We start from the raw sequence: 14,605 nt of genomic DNA, 5'->3' as shown, positions 1-14,605 counted from the left end.
GCTTTCGTCCCGTCTTCGTCTTGTCATATATCGCACTCGACGCAAAGACATTGATTCTGGACGACCTATCGTTTCAGCTCAAATTACTGTTAGCCACTGACGATTTGTGACGGTCCATATTGGCTCGGCAATTCCAGATCTGAAGGAACGCCTCGACAAACAGCAGCATCGAATTCTTTCGTCAGGTCATCAGGACGTTGCAGCAGTTTCGGCAGAAGCGAATTGCTGCGCCTCAACTCCGGTGGATCGGCACAAGCTCATCCCAATCTCATTCGCATTCCCTCATTCGCATTATCTCTTTTGACAAGTCATGCTATAGCGGTTAGTGATTCAACTACTACGAGAAATTTCGACATCTCTTGCCACTACAGGAACGCCGAACCTGATCAGGTCTCAGCCTGGGCAATAACAGACTCGCGATGCCCCTCCCTCAACCTAATTCCACCTTGACTGGTGCATGCTCGGTCATCTACGATAACGTCCTCTATGCATACTCACCGGAAGCATTCCAATCCTTGGCCTTGGAAGAAGGCGCGAAGTGGGAAACTTTGACGGACGGAGAGTCGGTACAAGGAGGAGTATGCGTTGGCTCTACACCAGCAGATCCTTCCCAAGCAGGATTATACATCGTCGGCGGCACATCGACGGATCCGAATTACAGAGGTTTACAAAAGTTCACATACTCGACAGGAAAGTGGGATGCGATTACACCGCAGGTTGCGGTTACGCAAAGTAGGATATGGCATAGCGCGACTTACCTGAATGGTTCCGACACCATATTGGTGTACGCCGGATCGCAAGATGGCGCCAAGTTCATCTCGACACAAACTTTTACCATCGGTGCATCGGAACCATACGGCGTCTCGGCCTACGAGTCCAACGCCCCCCCGGTCATCGCACCTATTCTACTCCCGTGGTCAGACACAGACGCGGTGATGGTAGGTGGCGAATCCACAAACACCAAGGTCATGCTCTTCAACCCCGACAAGCACTGGTACGACTCCGGGGCCTCTCTGGCGACCCCGATTGTGCAAGACACCACAGTAGTGAAGGCAACGTTAGTGACTGGTGACGATGGCAGCAAGCACTTGTACACGTTCGATGCCAGCACTTCACCAAACACAGTGAACCGGACAGTACTATGGGATGGCAATGGGGCGCCGGTTGTGAGTTCGGTCCCAATACGCGGCGCGGGCAGCGATGCTGCACGACGAGCTCTGGATGCCAGCGATTGGCCGACTTATAATGCATCTTTGGCACCGGAGTCTTCAAGATCAGAGTACTCGCTTGCGAGTGACAACAGTGGGACTGTAGTGATGTCTGGCGGCAACGATGACGATGTGCTGTGCATGTTTAATGGAAAGACGAATAGCTGGCAAAACGCCACCGCCCTTCTGGTAGGCGGAACAGTACGAAGCGAGTCGGAACCGAAGACAACATCCTCTGTCTCGCCCACCACTATGGCAACCTCCACCTTGGCAGCAGCGGCTACGCAGAGCGCTACGACTGATATTGCTGCTGCTGCTGCGTCATCATCAAGCGGACTACCGCCAACATCAATTCTAGGAATTGCTCTTGGAGTTATCTTTGCATGTGCGATTATGCTGATCGCGTTGTTGTTCCTTATGAAGCGCAAGAGACAAAAGCAAGCTCACGTCAGTGCTGGGCATGCTAGGAGGGATAGTGGCATGCCAGAAAAGAGGGAATATCTTCCAAGAGACATTGCCCAGGCGACAGGTCCCTTCTTCCCGGGACATGCTCAGCAGGATTCTCAATCATCATTCTCCTCCATGGCTATTCTCATGGGCAAAGCGCAAAAGCCGGCCCAAACACTTAACCGCAAGGCGAGCAAAGATTCGAGACGTTCCTCGGCAAGCAGTATCCTCAACAGACAATTCAAAGCTACAATCGGCCGGCCATCACCAATTCCCGAGCCGGAGTTTGAGTCGGACGTACTCCCGATCGCTGAGGAGAAGGCCGGTCCAGTCAATGTTGCAACAAGTCAAGTGAAACCCAGAGTACCGCCCATTCCCGATAGAGAAGACGGCACCAGAAGAAGTTCGGGATGGAATCGTTACTGGTCAGGTGGAAGCACACTCAACATGATCGGATTCGGCAATGCCCCGTCTCGTAGGGAAACGCAAGCATCAGAGCAGAGCTCTCACTACTCTGATATGCACCGGATGACACAAGACTCTGCAACTGTCCCGCCACTGCACGTGGCTGAGGGCAGACCGTCATTCAGCCGTGTGCATTCAAATAGCCCGACGGTGTCATATTTTTCAAACAATATCAAGGAGGGCCAGTCGGCTGCACTCGAGCGGCCAGTTTCAAACGTCTCCTCGTCCGGGTATTCCAGTGGCATTCCTGCCAGCGTCCACGAGCAGTGGGACCCAACGATGGCCAAGAAAGCCTGGGGCGAAGACCGCGCGCCGAGCTCGGTTTATACCCAGAGCATCTATCCAACGGCACTGGGCGCACCAGGTACGAGCCGACCTACGACCGATGTAACTGGTGTCTCTCACCAACCCCAACTTACGATGGCTTCTACATCGGATATGAGCTGGTTGAACCTGGGCGAAAACGCGCACAAGCGATAGTGACGATAGCCTTTCTCTCAATCTGCAACTTCACCGCAAGCCTACGAACCTGTTATGAGTCCACTTCAATGTTTACCAACTATACCCACTTTCGTTTATGAGCTGTTACCTCAACAAAATAACATTGTCAGCACAGGTGTTACTTCAAGAATCTCGACACCAACTCACCCGATGTCCTGCATCGATTGTACATCACACCAAACCCACAATCTGGCCCCTCCGAGCTCGGTCCACCACTATATATATCTCACCGCATGTGTTCCTTTCACACATACGTGGCGCTTCGCCTCGAAGCTAACCCCCTTACATATTATTCGCATTCTACGGCGCCCTTTTCACTTCCAGACTGGATTTATACACAGCTGCGTGCTTTTGAGGAGCTAGCGTGTCCCAGATTAGTTTTCTATACCTTTTTGATTATCATGTTTGATCCTGGATATCGGATCGGCGCCGCTTGGGTCGGGTTTGCATATTTTCTATCACGAGCGCCTTGGTTTTTCTTGTATCTTGGTCTAGAACAATTAGACCGCCACTCTCATTTATGTGATACCAGCATCAGATGTCAGGGGAGGCGGGGGTCTAGGAAGCAGAGCTTCTACTAAGCTATTAATATTTTGACCCGTAAGAAAGCAGGGGAAGAACCGCCCTGTTCAAATGGATGCAGAAGGGAGGAAGGGAGCGGAAGTTTCTGTATCTATCATGACTCTATGTAGCTAGCTCTTCACTGGAAGCGGCGGCGACGAGAGGAATCAAAAGTATATTCGAAAAAACATTCATAAAGTCTACTTCAAGATTGACGCATCCATAAAATTAATGTGCTGGGTTCTAGAGCGCTATTGGGGGGCATGCATTGCTTGCTGCAAAAGCGAGAGGCACTCGGGTCCGAGTATACGACTTTGTCGTATGATCAAATGGCAGCTCATCATCTCTGGATGGCCGCGTCAATAGCTCCAATGATTCCTTTCACCTCCTCAACTAATCTCCGCGTTAGCAAGGTCCACGTCTCATCAACGCTCTTGTGGACGACTCGACTTACCAGTATTATAATGCACCATGCTAATCCTGACCACCCCGTCACTCCCCAGGCCCAACAACTCGTGCACCAGCCGGTTCGAGTAAAAGCTGCCCCATCTAAACGCAAAATTACTATCCTTTTCCACCTTTTCCACCAGTTCTTGTGAGTTCCACCCCTTGACCACGAAGCTCACCGTCGGCACCCTGAGCGCAGGGTCGCTGCTCGGTTCCCCGATCACCGTGACGTCCTCCCTCCCGTTCAGGTACTCCAGCAGCGTCCCCTGCAGCTCCTCCTCGTGCCCCCGGAGGCCCTCCCAGGCCTCGGAGCCGCTGGCGCCCAGGTACCCGAGGACGGCCGGGACGGTCTGCAGCAGCTCGTACGAGCCGCCCGCGAGCCCGAGCCTCTCGTCGAGGGTCGAGCCCCCCTTGAAGAAGTGGCCCAGGGACCGCACGCGCGCCTCCTGCGCCCCCCGCGACGCATACAGCATCGATATGTGCGGCCCGTACACCTTGTACCACGAGTAGCAGTAGAAGTCGGCGCCCAGGTCCTGCATGTCGAGCGCCCGGTGCGGGGCGTACGCCACGCCGTCCACGCACAGCAGCGCGCCCGGCACCGTGTGCACCGTCTCCGCGATGGCCTTGACGTCCGTGATGGTCCCGAGGATGTTGCTCGTGTGCGTGCACGTCACGAGCCTCGTCCTGGGGGTGAGCAGGGGCTTGAGGTCCTCCGCGAGGAGCTTGGGGTTGGTCGACTTGGCTGGCGTCCACCACCTGAGGTTCAGCTTGAGGCGGGACGCGAGATCGACCCAGGGGGCTATGTTGGCTTCGTGGTCGATGCTGGAAACGATGATCTCGTCTCCCTCCTCGAAGTGCAAGGCGTATGAGAGGTTGCGGTAGAGCTGGGTTGTAGAAGAGCCAAAGACTAGTTCTAGTCAGTCGTTTTATACACAAATAATAAAGGCGTAACGGTTTGTCTGTCTGTCTCTCGGGCGTCAAACCTATATACAGCCTTCTTTTCCCCATTGTGTCTCATAGTTTTCATGATGGTCTTCAGAGCTTCGCTTACCAATCTCATCTTCCTGCGCGTTGATATACTTGGCCGCTGCAGCAAATCCTTCATTATATTTCTGGGTAGAGGCCTTTCCAACGCGGTACGATGCACCAAGTTGCACGTTGTTGGTGGTCAGGTATTTGTATATTCTATCTCACGTGTGAGCTAGGACAATCTTGCCAAGTTCCATAGAGACCTACGAGTCAATCACGGCTCCCAAGGTTTGACTTCCGCCGGCATTGTCGAAGTAGACTTGTTCCTGTTGTAGCGCCGGGAATTTGGACCGCGCACTCTGAACATCAAATGGAGCCATTGCAGCTCGTTGTTTATACTAAGCTTCGGATCTATACTTGCTCGACACACAGATAAGACGACAAGAGGATCGATGGTAATGAGGAAAACGAGAGAGAAAATGGACGGTACTTATACTCGGAGACGCAAAGATCAGAAGTGTCTTCTATTGCCTAAGCAGCAATATATCTTTGCGAGGAAGTTGCTTCTTCGGGAAGTCGTGTATGGCTTTCCCCGCAAGCCGACTCAAAGTGACGAAGTTCACTTGGTATAGTGGGGTTATACCACATTAGCTTGCCTAGGTACATATTCCCAACTCATTTTCTGTGTCAGATTCGATGTGAAAGGTCAGGTCGGCAGATAAACGCCTTTTGCGAACGGATTCGCAAGAAAGACGACAGTCTTTACCTCTTGTACCCTCTCTGAACATCTGCGTTCACACAACAAGCCGAATCGTCAACCAATTGCATGTACAGTATATCGAAGCCAGTGCCTTTGCCGAGGAATGTTTGGCACAAGTCACTGATCACTTGACAGACCATCGACGGTGCTTATATTACGTAGGAGTTTGCTTTATCAGATGTGTAGAATGTTACTCATTTCCCCCTCTATGTACGACAACCAACCCCTATTCTTCCAAGGCCGGACCCCCGCGTGGCGTCGCTTGCAGAGAGTGCTCGGTTGACTAGATCGAACTTATAGCTGTGCGGACTTCTTGTTAACGGTATCCCGCAGCAGGGCAATCACTTCGCTCGGGTCTTTCGCCCCAAACACTGCACTGCCGGCCACAATGACGTTGGCTCCGGCATCCGCTGCTTGGTCGATCGTGCCCGGTCCCAATCCACCGTCAACCTCAATGTTAAGCTCTGGGTATTTCTTCCTCAACTCCTGAACCTTGGGCAGCTCGGACGCCATGAACTTCTGTCCACCGAAGCCGGGTTCCACCGTCATGATGAGGACCATCTAAGTTCTGTCAGTCTGTCTGGGGTCTTTCTTACGGACGCCGCCTTGGCCGTTTTCAGCCGTCTTCACCTACATCTGGTCTCTCCTTCTCATCGGGGCTCTCCAGAAGCTCCGTCAACACCTCCACGCCAGTCGCGGGCTTCAGCGCGACGCCGGCCAACAGGCCCTGGTCATGGATGTACCTGACGAGCTCCTTGGGGCTGGTCTTCTTGTCGCTCTGGCCCTCGGGGCTCTCGGCGTCGCTCGAGAAGGCGGCCTCGTAGTGGAAGCAGTAGAGGTCGCAGCCAGCGCTCTTGAATTCCTTGACCCACTTCTTGGGCTCGGCGATCATCATGTGGCAGTCGAAGGTGCCCCGGCCGAATTTGCCGCTCGGCTGGTCGACGTGCTTCCGGACCTTGGCCACGACCGGGGGGCCGAAGGTGAGGTTGGGTACGAAGTGGCCGTCCCTACATTTTCCCAACGAAGGACAACCCTGTTAGCGAATCCTCGAATGGGACAAATTATACATAAAAGAAAAATGGACCAAAAATTAAATAAACAAAAAAGATTCAATTTGGTGGTAGGCTCGAGTGCCGTATAAAGGATGACAAACTCACATGATATCAACATGGAGCCAGTCGGCACCTTGTTCCATCGTCTTTGCGCAATCTGCGCCGAGCTGCGCAAAGTCCGCCGACAGGATGGAGGGCGCAATGATTGCCTTTGGTGCCATGTTTCTTATTGTTCAAGTGTCGTGCCGGCTTGAGCCCAGTGTAGAGATGGCGAAGAATGCAGGTCGTGGCAGAGAGCTTCCGAATGTAAACAATAAGTGAATAAATAAATAAACAGCTCGAGACAGACGTCACAGGACAAAAATGTCTACTCACCGCGGGGCAGTCGGATCACTTTTCGGAAGCTCGAAGGGTGGAGTAACGCGGGGCATTCATAAGGTAGGGCGCCCGGTGCGGGCCGTTATAAACCATATGATCACCAGGAGCATGATTCTATGGACGTCGTTGAACGGTGTTTTTTCAACGGCAACTGATCGATCCAACATAAAGTACTCGCCAAGTCGACGTCACGGCAGAATGTAGAATACAAAATTCGGGGCTGCCCAGTCTTCGCTGACGAGATACAGATGAGTGGCTGGCTTCTAAAGTCATATTTTCTCTATTGATCACCATGTCATTACTTTTCATCATGAACCTGTAGCATAGATTTACAGTCGAACTGCCCAAAGCAGTTTCAACGCTTTGTGCCACTGCCTTGTTGCTTTCCACGAAACAACTTATTCGTCATCCTTGACCTCTTCGACAAAAGGCTCCTCATCGTCATCGTCGTCGAAGCTGCCAGCAGGAACCTCGTACAGCCGTAGGATAGACTTGTTGGGGTCCTTGACGAGGACGAACTTGCCCTCCTCACGCTTCATGCACATATCCACAATCGTGCGGACGATACCCCAACCGTTCGACAAGGACAAGTTCATCTGGTTGGCGAAATCACGAGGCTTCCAGCCAACAACACCCAGAATGACGTGCTTGTCGTTTGTCTTGGGGTTAGCACGAGAAACGAATCTACATGTACGGTTAGCGTTGCTGCATCACATTGTCGGCAGGGTCTGTCATCACTTACCCAACCTTCATGACATCGGCCTTGGCCAGGATACTTTGCACAGTCCATCGAGCAAGTTTGACGCTGTTGTTCTTCATCTCGGTGGCCACAACAGCACCACGCTGGGTGACCAGCTTGGACCTCCAGTCCAAAGCACCTCCACTACCCTGTGCCTTGTTGTCGAACTCGTTGAGAGCCTTGACGGTCACGAGCTGGTCGTCTCCGCTGATGGCGTTCTTCTGAACGGCGTCAATCTCCGTTCGTACGACCAAGTACATGGGCTCCTCATCGTTGAGGGACAGATCGAATCTCCTGTACTTGTAGGCCTTGCTGGCCGGCGGCTCGGTCTCCTCAGCCGAGTTGTAGAAGGGGTTGGCATTGGGCATGTCGACCTTCTGGGAGCTGCTCTCCTGGACAACCTGGTTGGCAAAGTTGTGGTTGATGTAGGTAGCCTCCTCAGCCAGAGCGCCAGGTTGGTTGATGCCCTCCTTGTTGCCGTCGGTGGCCTCGTGCGGCGCATCAGCAGCGTTCTCGTTGACTGTGACCATGTCAAGCGCGGCGTTGTCACGCTTGTCCAGGAAGATCTTGTTGCCTTGTCGCACAATTACGATATCCCAGGGGTAGACGGATCGAGGAGCGCACATGAGCATGGACAGAATGCTGTCGGTGGCAAAGATGGTTGCCTCATCCTTCTCGGCCAACTCCTGGATGACAGGATCCGACGAGGTGGTAACATTGTATGTAGCACGGTCGAGAGCAGTGAGTCTCTTCTCGCCAGACTTGGCAGTGGTCTTGTCGAAAGTGCGGTCGTAGTAGTAGAGGAAACCGTAGCTGTCAATATCCTCACCCTCATCAGTGTCCAGGTTGAGCTTGGCCAGTCTGTTGAAGTCGATCTCCTCGAGCAGTTTCCAATCGGCCTTAACGTTGATACTTGCATCACGGTTCCGCTGGGGCTTGTCGTAGTCCTTCCAGCCGAATCGACGGCCGCCTCTGGCGTTTTGTCGGTTACCACGGCTGTCGTAGTTGCCGCCGTCGCGGTAGTTGGCCTGACCACCCCGCCCGCCCCTCGTGAGGGTTGCTCTCCCCCCTCGGGCTTGCTGTGCGCCACCACGCTGGCCGCGGCCGCCTCGGGTGAAGATAGCGCCACGTCCACCGTATCGGGTCTTGACCGGTTCTCTGCTGACGATGGAGAATGATGCCTCGTCTGCCTCGGCGACCGGTGCAGCAAAGACTGGTGCGCTTCCGGCTCCGTAGATCTGTTGGTCTGATGTTCGAAAATCAGTGCAAGTCTACAAAGGAAGGAAGGAGGGAAGGAAGGAAACAAGGAAATTTGTTTTTTGGGGCCGGGCCGTTCAAAGCCCATTTGCAAGCTCGTTTTTCCGAGTCTTCCCATTTTTCTACCGAATGGAGTTTGGCTGGGCATGATGGCATGAAAATAAAGAAGTCATACCTCTGTAGTTGCGGTTGTACTGTTGTCTACCACCACGCTCGCTCTTGCTGTCGGCAGTCCAATCTGCCATGCGACCCAGCTTGTCGCCCTTGGAGAAGGGCGCATAGGGCACGCCATTCAAGGTCGTCTCGCTGGTGGTGGGCGGACCCCATCCATCCTCAGCGGGCAGGGCCGCAATGAGGTCGGCCAAAGAAGCCGGCGCCATGATGAATCGATGTGGGAGTACGGGTTTCGAGGGTACTGATCGAGCCTCGAAAATGATATTCTCAGGTGTGTTGTCGGGTTCGTGGTCGGCGGATATCGCGATGCAGCCACACAAATTCTCACCGTGGTTGAATTTCTGTCAATATTTCGCCTTTGGTGGGGTTCCAGAGGGGTGGGGCAACTTGCCATTTGCTAGGTTACATATGTAGGTAAGGAAGGTTTGCTTTTGCGCCTAGTCTAGACTAGACTAGAGTTGGGGTGCCACCACAGTGCAAACGTACAGTCCCCCCGGAGCACATCATGGTATTGCACGAGCTTTGACACACTGTGCTCTATACACCCTCATCAAATCAACCCACCGAAGTCTTCCCCATGCATGCGCATTCAACATGGACTTTGCATTGTCACTTGGGGCCAAGACTTGTTGCTCGTTTTGACTTCAAGTGCTGAACGCAACATTCATCTTCAGTGCGGGTGGTCGATAGACACGGATTGCCAACGGTCGAATATCATCCATCTCAATATCCGTGAACATTCGGCGGTAACGCACATGAGTAATTTGTGGACGTGCATTGCAGACACGGCTCATTGACACGCTTAGATTATATTCCTACTGTACATTCATGTTTTGATTTGTCAAAATGCCGTGTTCAGTTCTGGCTTTGTACAAAACACGGCATTTATGGCATCCCTGACTTCAAACTCTTCCATAACAGCCCCAAATCTGGCCATCCATGTCAGTAACAGCAATATCGTTTTGAGCGTCGGAACAACTTACCCGTAGCACCGGACTTTGCCCCCCAGCTCGTCCGCGAGTCTGTGGTAGTCCTCGACTCTTAGCTCTGCAAGTCGCGGATGGTTGAGAATCAGGCCCCAGGCCATAACTGGTGTAATCTCGCCATCTAGGTCGAGTTTCTTACTCAAGTCCAGAAGAGTCGAGAGGTCCCCCTTGGTGAGCTCCCAGGTGCGCTGACCTGACCTGTTCTGCTCCGGCTGGGCGTGATTGTAGCCGAACGGGACGTCGTTGCTCAACCCGCTAAAGGGCTCAGGGGGGCAGGTAGCCATAAGGGCATGGCCACAAGGCTCACCTCCCGCTTCGCTGGCGCGCTCAACTAGCCAAGGCATGTGGTCCATACAGGGCTTCTCGAGCCTATTTGCGTTCAGACGCCGCAATTAGCTAGACTGATTCACCCAATGAGAGGCCTTCCACTTGATCGTCGCAGAATCACCTACACGCAATTAATATGCTGTGGGTGAACTGGAAATCAACGCGGAGGAGATGACATGTACGCCTTCGAGGGGTCATTGGGGTTCTCGTACGTTAAAACAAAGTCTATACCTGCCTGCTCGTAGTCCACACGTTGCTGCTGGCTGGCATTTCTCGAGTGCTGTTGAAAGGGGTGCTGCTGGACCCCCATCATCTGCGACGAGGTCGACATGGACGGCGCGTTGGACTGCGAAGTCATGGGTGGCGTGTAAGTCGTTGCGCTCGACCCAGGCCCATAACTTCCGGATGTGCCGGACACGCTGGGACTCGCTGTATTGTATCTGTAGCTTGTGTTGCTGGCCATGTCATCCGTCGCGCCATTTGGCGCTGGCGACAGCCCATTCTGGCTGAGCAGCATCTTGAGCTGCTTGTTTTCCTCTGCCAACTTATCTTTGTCATGCGTGACATTACTGAACACCTCTTTCAACCGAAGGACTTCGTCTTCTAGAGCTTTGATGTATAATTCTTTTCGTTCGCGATGCGTCCTGCACTCCTGTCAGCCCCAAGTCCCCTGCCGAACATGTTGTGGCACTACCCACCTCTGCGCTTGTCGGTTGAGTTCTTGCCTGCGGGTCAATGCTGGTTTGCTATCTGGTTTTGGCCCTCGCCTTTTGGGTTGTTGGCCTTCTCTTGTTATTTTCTTCTCCGTCAAAGTCTTGAGGAATCCCAAGTTCAAGGAGTTCAAAGCCCCCTTCTCCTGTCCATTGCCCGGGGCATGGGGCGGCGAGCTTGTTGACGACGACATCGAATGACTTTACTCGTTTGAGATGGGTGCAGGTAAGGATCCTGTTGGGCGATAATGGCTGTGCGGGCGGCGAATGTGGTTTCTATTTCTTGGGATTAGCCCAATCCGTGACTGTGCCTTAGATGCATCATTGACTATCTGGATTGCAACAAGGTAGCCAAATGGCCCGTTGACCAGAATTGCGACTATGGCGAAAAGACATGTATCTGTATAATGAACCATGTGGTGGTGTAAAGAATACGCACCTGCAAGCGCCCACGCTTGGCGATCTAGACTTTTAGGCTCTGCAATATCCGGGCGTGTGTGTTACCGAGAGAGCCAGATTCTGTATTTGAAGGAAGATGAGATGGAAGTGTTCCTGATTGTAGTGCCTAACGTCTACCGCCACTTTATGCGACGAATGAATTCTGTGCTGTTCGTAGGTGAAGATGAAACGCTTTCACTTCGAGACGATCTGGGGGTTCGATGATTTAGCCCTTGACGTCGGCCGACTCATAAGCCCCGCGGTGCGATTTGAGGGCGCCGGTCTGGATCATTGCGTGTGTGTCAAAGTCTCCGCTAAACAGCCCGCACATCTACCGCCTGCCATCAAAGCAGAAGGCTTGTCAGTAGTCTGATAAGCAGGTACGAATCACAATTTAGGGCCCTCTTTAGAGTTGCGCCAAAGAATGGTATCCTGGTGACGATTACGGAAGGACAATACGATTTGGAATCATGGAATTTCACATCCCCTGCCAAAGATCGGATCAAGTCCGCACTATTAGAACGACCGATCGCTGGTTCGCCGTAACTAATGAAAGATGTGTTTGCGGTGAAGGCCAGGGCATCTTCGCTATTCTTTCGAAAGCGAGTTGTGGTTTTTGTCTGGGTGGTCTGAGAAACAACACTGAGTGGCGCATCCACTGAGACAACTCAGACTCATGGCAACGAACCAAGGTTGATTGATTTATCCTGACATCGCTATTGCGTAAATGATATGCTCGAGATGTCATAAAGCGTCGAAGCTGAGTTCATCTAGTTGGTCTTTTGTAGATCATTCAATCACATGAGACCACATAACTTACCGCAATAAAATTAGTGATCACCGAAATGAGCTTCAGCCGCTGACTTTGATGGTGGTGCTGGTCTTTATAGTAGTGGATCCATAGATGGTAGCGCACCTTAGCCTTAATTCTCGGCCAGATCCGAGTCTACTGTATGGCCTTGTCGTTTGTATGCGACCGGCCGTGTGCGGTTATTCTCTTGTGCCAAAGCATGCTTAACGGTTGCCAAGAATCGAAGGAGCACATGGGAATACTCAACATATGAGCTATTCACCCATATATATCTTTGTCTGGCCTGGTGTTGAGTAACTGTACAAAGTTGGGTGGGGTTATGGAGTTGGTCTCCAGGTTGATCTATTATCTTTGATCAAAGTATTGTGTGCAACCACAAGTGGACTCATGTTCACTTGAAAGTCACGACATGCCCGTATTATATCATATATACCTCTCTATAGTCTTGTTAAACTACCAATCAAGTTGGTACTATACCGGAGGTTTATTCGAAAATTTGGGTGTGTATTTCACTCTATCTCATGCGATTGGTACAGCTTTTTGCACTGATTTGATTCTACCGGATATTGTCTGAATAGTGAACTCGTTCTGGATTGGATTTGGGTACTGATTGAAACAGTCATTGGTATAGTGATCATGATATCAAGTGATAAGTTATATAAAAAGCTGAACTAGCAATTGTGATTCCTATTTAATCATGCTGAACTGGTGAATTACTGTGCTCCAGGCTGTGGGTGTGTGGTTAAAAGACGATGCCAGCAAGTAACTAAACGATATTCGAATCGTGTTTCATTCATGGAACCGTGCTGTGAACACCACGTCGGGGTTCATCGATTTCAGTGAAGATGTTCGGTGGACACCACACAAATCTAAGGAGACTGAAATGCGTTGCAAGTTGAGCGACAGTCCTTTGTAAAGAAACCCCGTGTGCTCCGGTGTTAAGGGTTTCATCTTCACTACCCAATACTTTGAACGACGCCATGCATTATGGCAGTATACAATTCAACAAATGCACACCAACACAATAGTGATTTCCCCTAGTACGACTGACTTGTGGAAGACTCTACGACTCTTGAATACCGGTGGCAGCCATGATTGCAATCCCGGCTTGGTCGTGAAAGCGCTGCCTCATGGTGACGAGCTTACCAAGTGGTAGACTTAGAATGTGGATGCTCCAATACAGACACCAAGTGGCCCTTACAATAATATGCCTAACCTAGGCCGTTCAAAGGTGCTGAATCGTGCCCGAGGTTGAAGCAGCAAGGTACAAGGTAGCTGCATATAACCATAAATATCCGATGCAGAGGATGGACAAAAAGCATCTGGTACAGTTATCTGGCGAGGCTTCTGTCACTGCTCCAAAGGAACCGAGCCTAGTCTCATTGTGATTGAGTGCACAATATCTCCAGTAGATGTCCTTTTGGGTGATGGCTTGTTCTGGCTTATAATTTGTTGCAAACAGGCTTACAAATATCCATGTTGCCATTGCAGGGAGACAGTGAGGGAGTCTGGTCAACACCAAGTTGCTCAACCTCAACCGGCCACAAGTAGCGTCTGCAGACTACCCCAAATATTGAATGTGACAACACTGGGCAAGTTCCGATGCAGCTGTAGAGCCCTTGGCAAGTGTTAGATCAGTCCGGGGAAGTTCCCATCATCACCGCCGCGAGTCAGCCTAGGTTAGTACTTTGTCTTCGGATCAGTACACTGCGCCTAAGCCTTGACAAGATGATATGCGCATATTGCCTATGCAACACAGACTATCGTCTCAACTGATCTGCGCAATGGTAACTCTAGCTCAGGTTAAGAATATTTTCGCGCAGCACATGTTCAATGATCTATGCACCCTGGTGGTCAATGGGGGGCCGATAAAAGCAATTCACGACGAAGGTCAAGCAGAGATAGTACGTCAGTTATGGCTGCCGTTGCCAGAGGGTGGAGACAACATCATGCGACCATCACTACACTGCATGGTGGTCCAATCGTTTGTGCTAACTTAGCTGTCTACGTTGTGCCAGCTGCAGTGGAACAACAGGACGGGCAGGCAGCTGGAAGAATCTCGATCAGATATTATACGGCCACTGTCGTTTTAGATACTCGCACCACGGAATCGCATATGCTCGTTGCATTAGGTTGTGAGGTGTGGCGAAGTCGATGAGGTGTAACCAGTGAACCGCGCGGTCTAGTTATTCTAAATATGGAAAGTTTAGTAGAGCCGGCTTGTACTTTGTAAGCCGATATTGCTAAGGTAACACAAGGGTGTCGCTGGGAGCAACCTTCTGACTTGGCTTCTCTGACCGACTCGGACCCAACGGAAAGGCATGCACTTTTTACTGGTTCCTGCTTAGATGTACTGGCTTGCAGGCAAACTGGAA

General features: G+C 51.7%; 6 protein-coding genes across 6 annotated transcripts; 2 read left to right on the top strand and 4 right to left on the bottom strand.

Annotated features, from left to right (window-relative positions):
- Positions 1 to 419: 419 nt before the first annotated feature.
- On the top strand, positions 420 to 2,600 carry BKA67DRAFT_653207 (uncharacterized protein; the record flags this gene model as incomplete). Its single annotated transcript, XM_046106321.1, has 1 exon — positions 420 to 2,600. One exon carries the CDS (start codon positions 420 to 422, stop codon positions 2,598 to 2,600), a length of 2,181 nt encoding a protein of 726 aa, XP_045964137.1.
- Positions 2,601 to 3,368: 768 nt separating this feature from the next.
- On the bottom strand, positions 3,369 to 5,197 carry BKA67DRAFT_546478 (aminotransferase class-V). The gene is made up of 4 exons (XM_046101395.1): positions 4,866 to 5,197; positions 4,681 to 4,814; positions 3,637 to 4,536; positions 3,369 to 3,575 (listed from the first exon to the last, which is right to left on the bottom strand). The coding sequence occupies exons 1-4, from the start codon at positions 4,976 to 4,978 to the stop codon at positions 3,523 to 3,525; spliced, it is 1,200 nt and encodes a 399-aa protein (XP_045964136.1). The 5' UTR covers positions 4,979 to 5,197; the 3' UTR covers positions 3,369 to 3,522.
- Positions 5,198 to 5,257: 60 nt separating this feature from the next.
- Positions 5,258 to 6,896, bottom strand: BKA67DRAFT_546475 (ribulose-phosphate 3-epimerase). The gene is made up of 3 exons (XM_046101394.1): positions 6,516 to 6,896; positions 5,993 to 6,365; positions 5,258 to 5,919 (listed from the first exon to the last, which is right to left on the bottom strand). Exons 1-3 carry the CDS (start codon positions 6,629 to 6,631, stop codon positions 5,653 to 5,655), a joined length of 756 nt encoding a protein of 251 aa, XP_045964135.1. The 5' UTR covers positions 6,632 to 6,896; the 3' UTR covers positions 5,258 to 5,652.
- On the bottom strand, positions 6,897 to 9,387 carry BKA67DRAFT_546473 (eukaryotic translation initiation factor 3). The gene is made up of 3 exons (XM_046101393.1): positions 8,960 to 9,387; positions 7,531 to 8,773; positions 6,897 to 7,472 (listed from the first exon to the last, which is right to left on the bottom strand). The coding sequence occupies exons 1-3, from the start codon at positions 9,162 to 9,164 to the stop codon at positions 7,187 to 7,189; spliced, it is 1,734 nt and encodes a 577-aa protein (XP_045964134.1). The 5' UTR covers positions 9,165 to 9,387; the 3' UTR covers positions 6,897 to 7,186.
- Positions 9,388 to 11,259, bottom strand: BKA67DRAFT_546469 (uncharacterized protein). Its single transcript, XM_046101392.1, has 3 exons — positions 10,484 to 11,259; positions 9,942 to 10,313; positions 9,388 to 9,887 (listed from the first exon to the last, which is right to left on the bottom strand). The coding sequence occupies exons 1-3, from the start codon at positions 10,786 to 10,788 to the stop codon at positions 9,800 to 9,802; spliced, it is 765 nt and encodes a 254-aa protein (XP_045964133.1). The 5' UTR covers positions 10,789 to 11,259; the 3' UTR covers positions 9,388 to 9,799.
- Positions 11,260 to 13,810: 2,551 nt separating this feature from the next.
- BKA67DRAFT_35589 (uncharacterized protein) lies at positions 13,811 to 14,265 on the top strand. Its single transcript, XM_046096392.1, has one exon. The coding sequence runs from the start codon at positions 13,964 to 13,966 to the stop codon at positions 14,228 to 14,230; it is 267 nt and encodes an 88-aa protein (XP_045964132.1). The 5' UTR covers positions 13,811 to 13,963; the 3' UTR covers positions 14,231 to 14,265.
- Positions 14,266 to 14,605: the final 340 nt, after the last annotated feature.

The sequence above is a fragment of the Truncatella angustata genome (assembly GCF_020726525.1).
Source record: "Truncatella angustata strain MPI-SDFR-AT-0073 chromosome Unknown BKA67scaffold_1, whole genome shotgun sequence".
Lineage (NCBI taxonomy): Eukaryota > Fungi > Ascomycota > Sordariomycetes > Amphisphaeriales > Sporocadaceae > Truncatella > Truncatella angustata.
The sequence above is the reverse complement of the archived record's forward strand: the minus strand, read 5'-3'. Positions and strand labels throughout refer to the sequence as shown.

What these genes read in the sequence shown, in the direction of transcription:
- BKA67DRAFT_546473 (XM_046101393.1), bottom strand. Translation starts at nt 9,164, where the DNA reads ATGGCGCCGGCTTCTTTGGCCGACCTCATTGCGGCCCTGCCCGCTGAG. An exon ending in GTACAACCGCAACTACAGAG is followed by an intron (nt 8,774 to 8,959) that starts GTATGACTTCTT and finishes TTCGAACATCAG; the next exon opens with ACCAACAGATCTACGGAGCC. An exon ending in GCCGATGTCATGAAGGTTGG is followed by an intron (nt 7,473 to 7,530) that starts GTAAGTGATGAC and finishes CCGTACATGTAG; the next exon opens with ATTCGTTTCTCGTGCTAACC.
- BKA67DRAFT_546469 (XM_046101392.1), bottom strand. Translation starts at nt 10,788, where the DNA reads ATGCTGCTCAGCCAGAATGGGCTGTCGCCAGCGCCAAATGGCGCGACG. An exon ending in GGTATAGACTTTGTTTTAAC is followed by an intron (nt 10,314 to 10,483) that starts GTACGAGAACCC and finishes GAACGCAAATAG; the next exon opens with GCTCGAGAAGCCCTGTATGG. An exon ending in GGCAAAGTCCGGTGCTACGG is followed by an intron (nt 9,888 to 9,941) that starts GTAAGTTGTTCC and finishes ATGGATGGCCAG; the next exon opens with ATTTGGGGCTGTTATGGAAG.
- BKA67DRAFT_35589 (XM_046096392.1), top strand. Translation starts at nt 13,964, where the DNA reads ATGCGCATATTGCCTATGCAACACAGACTATCGTCTCAACTGATCTGC.
- BKA67DRAFT_546478 (XM_046101395.1), bottom strand. Translation starts at nt 4,978, where the DNA reads ATGGCTCCATTTGATGTTCAGAGTGCGCGGTCCAAATTCCCGGCGCTA. An exon ending in TTGGGAGCCGTGATTGACTC is followed by an intron (nt 4,815 to 4,865) that starts GTAGGTCTCTAT and finishes CACGTGAGATAG; the next exon opens with AATATACAAATACCTGACCA. An exon ending in CGCGCAGGAAGATGAGATTG is followed by an intron (nt 4,537 to 4,680) that starts GTAAGCGAAGCT and finishes GACTAGAACTAG; the next exon opens with TCTTTGGCTCTTCTACAACC.
- BKA67DRAFT_546475 (XM_046101394.1), bottom strand. Translation starts at nt 6,631, where the DNA reads ATGGCACCAAAGGCAATCATTGCGCCCTCCATCCTGTCGGCGGACTTT. An exon ending in TGGCTCCATGTTGATATCAT is followed by an intron (nt 6,366 to 6,515) that starts GTGAGTTTGTCA and finishes GGGAAAATGTAG; the next exon opens with GGACGGCCACTTCGTACCCA. An exon ending in ATGAGAAGGAGAGACCAGAT is followed by an intron (nt 5,920 to 5,992) that starts GTAGGTGAAGAC and finishes GACAGAACTTAG; the next exon opens with ATGGTCCTCATCATGACGGT.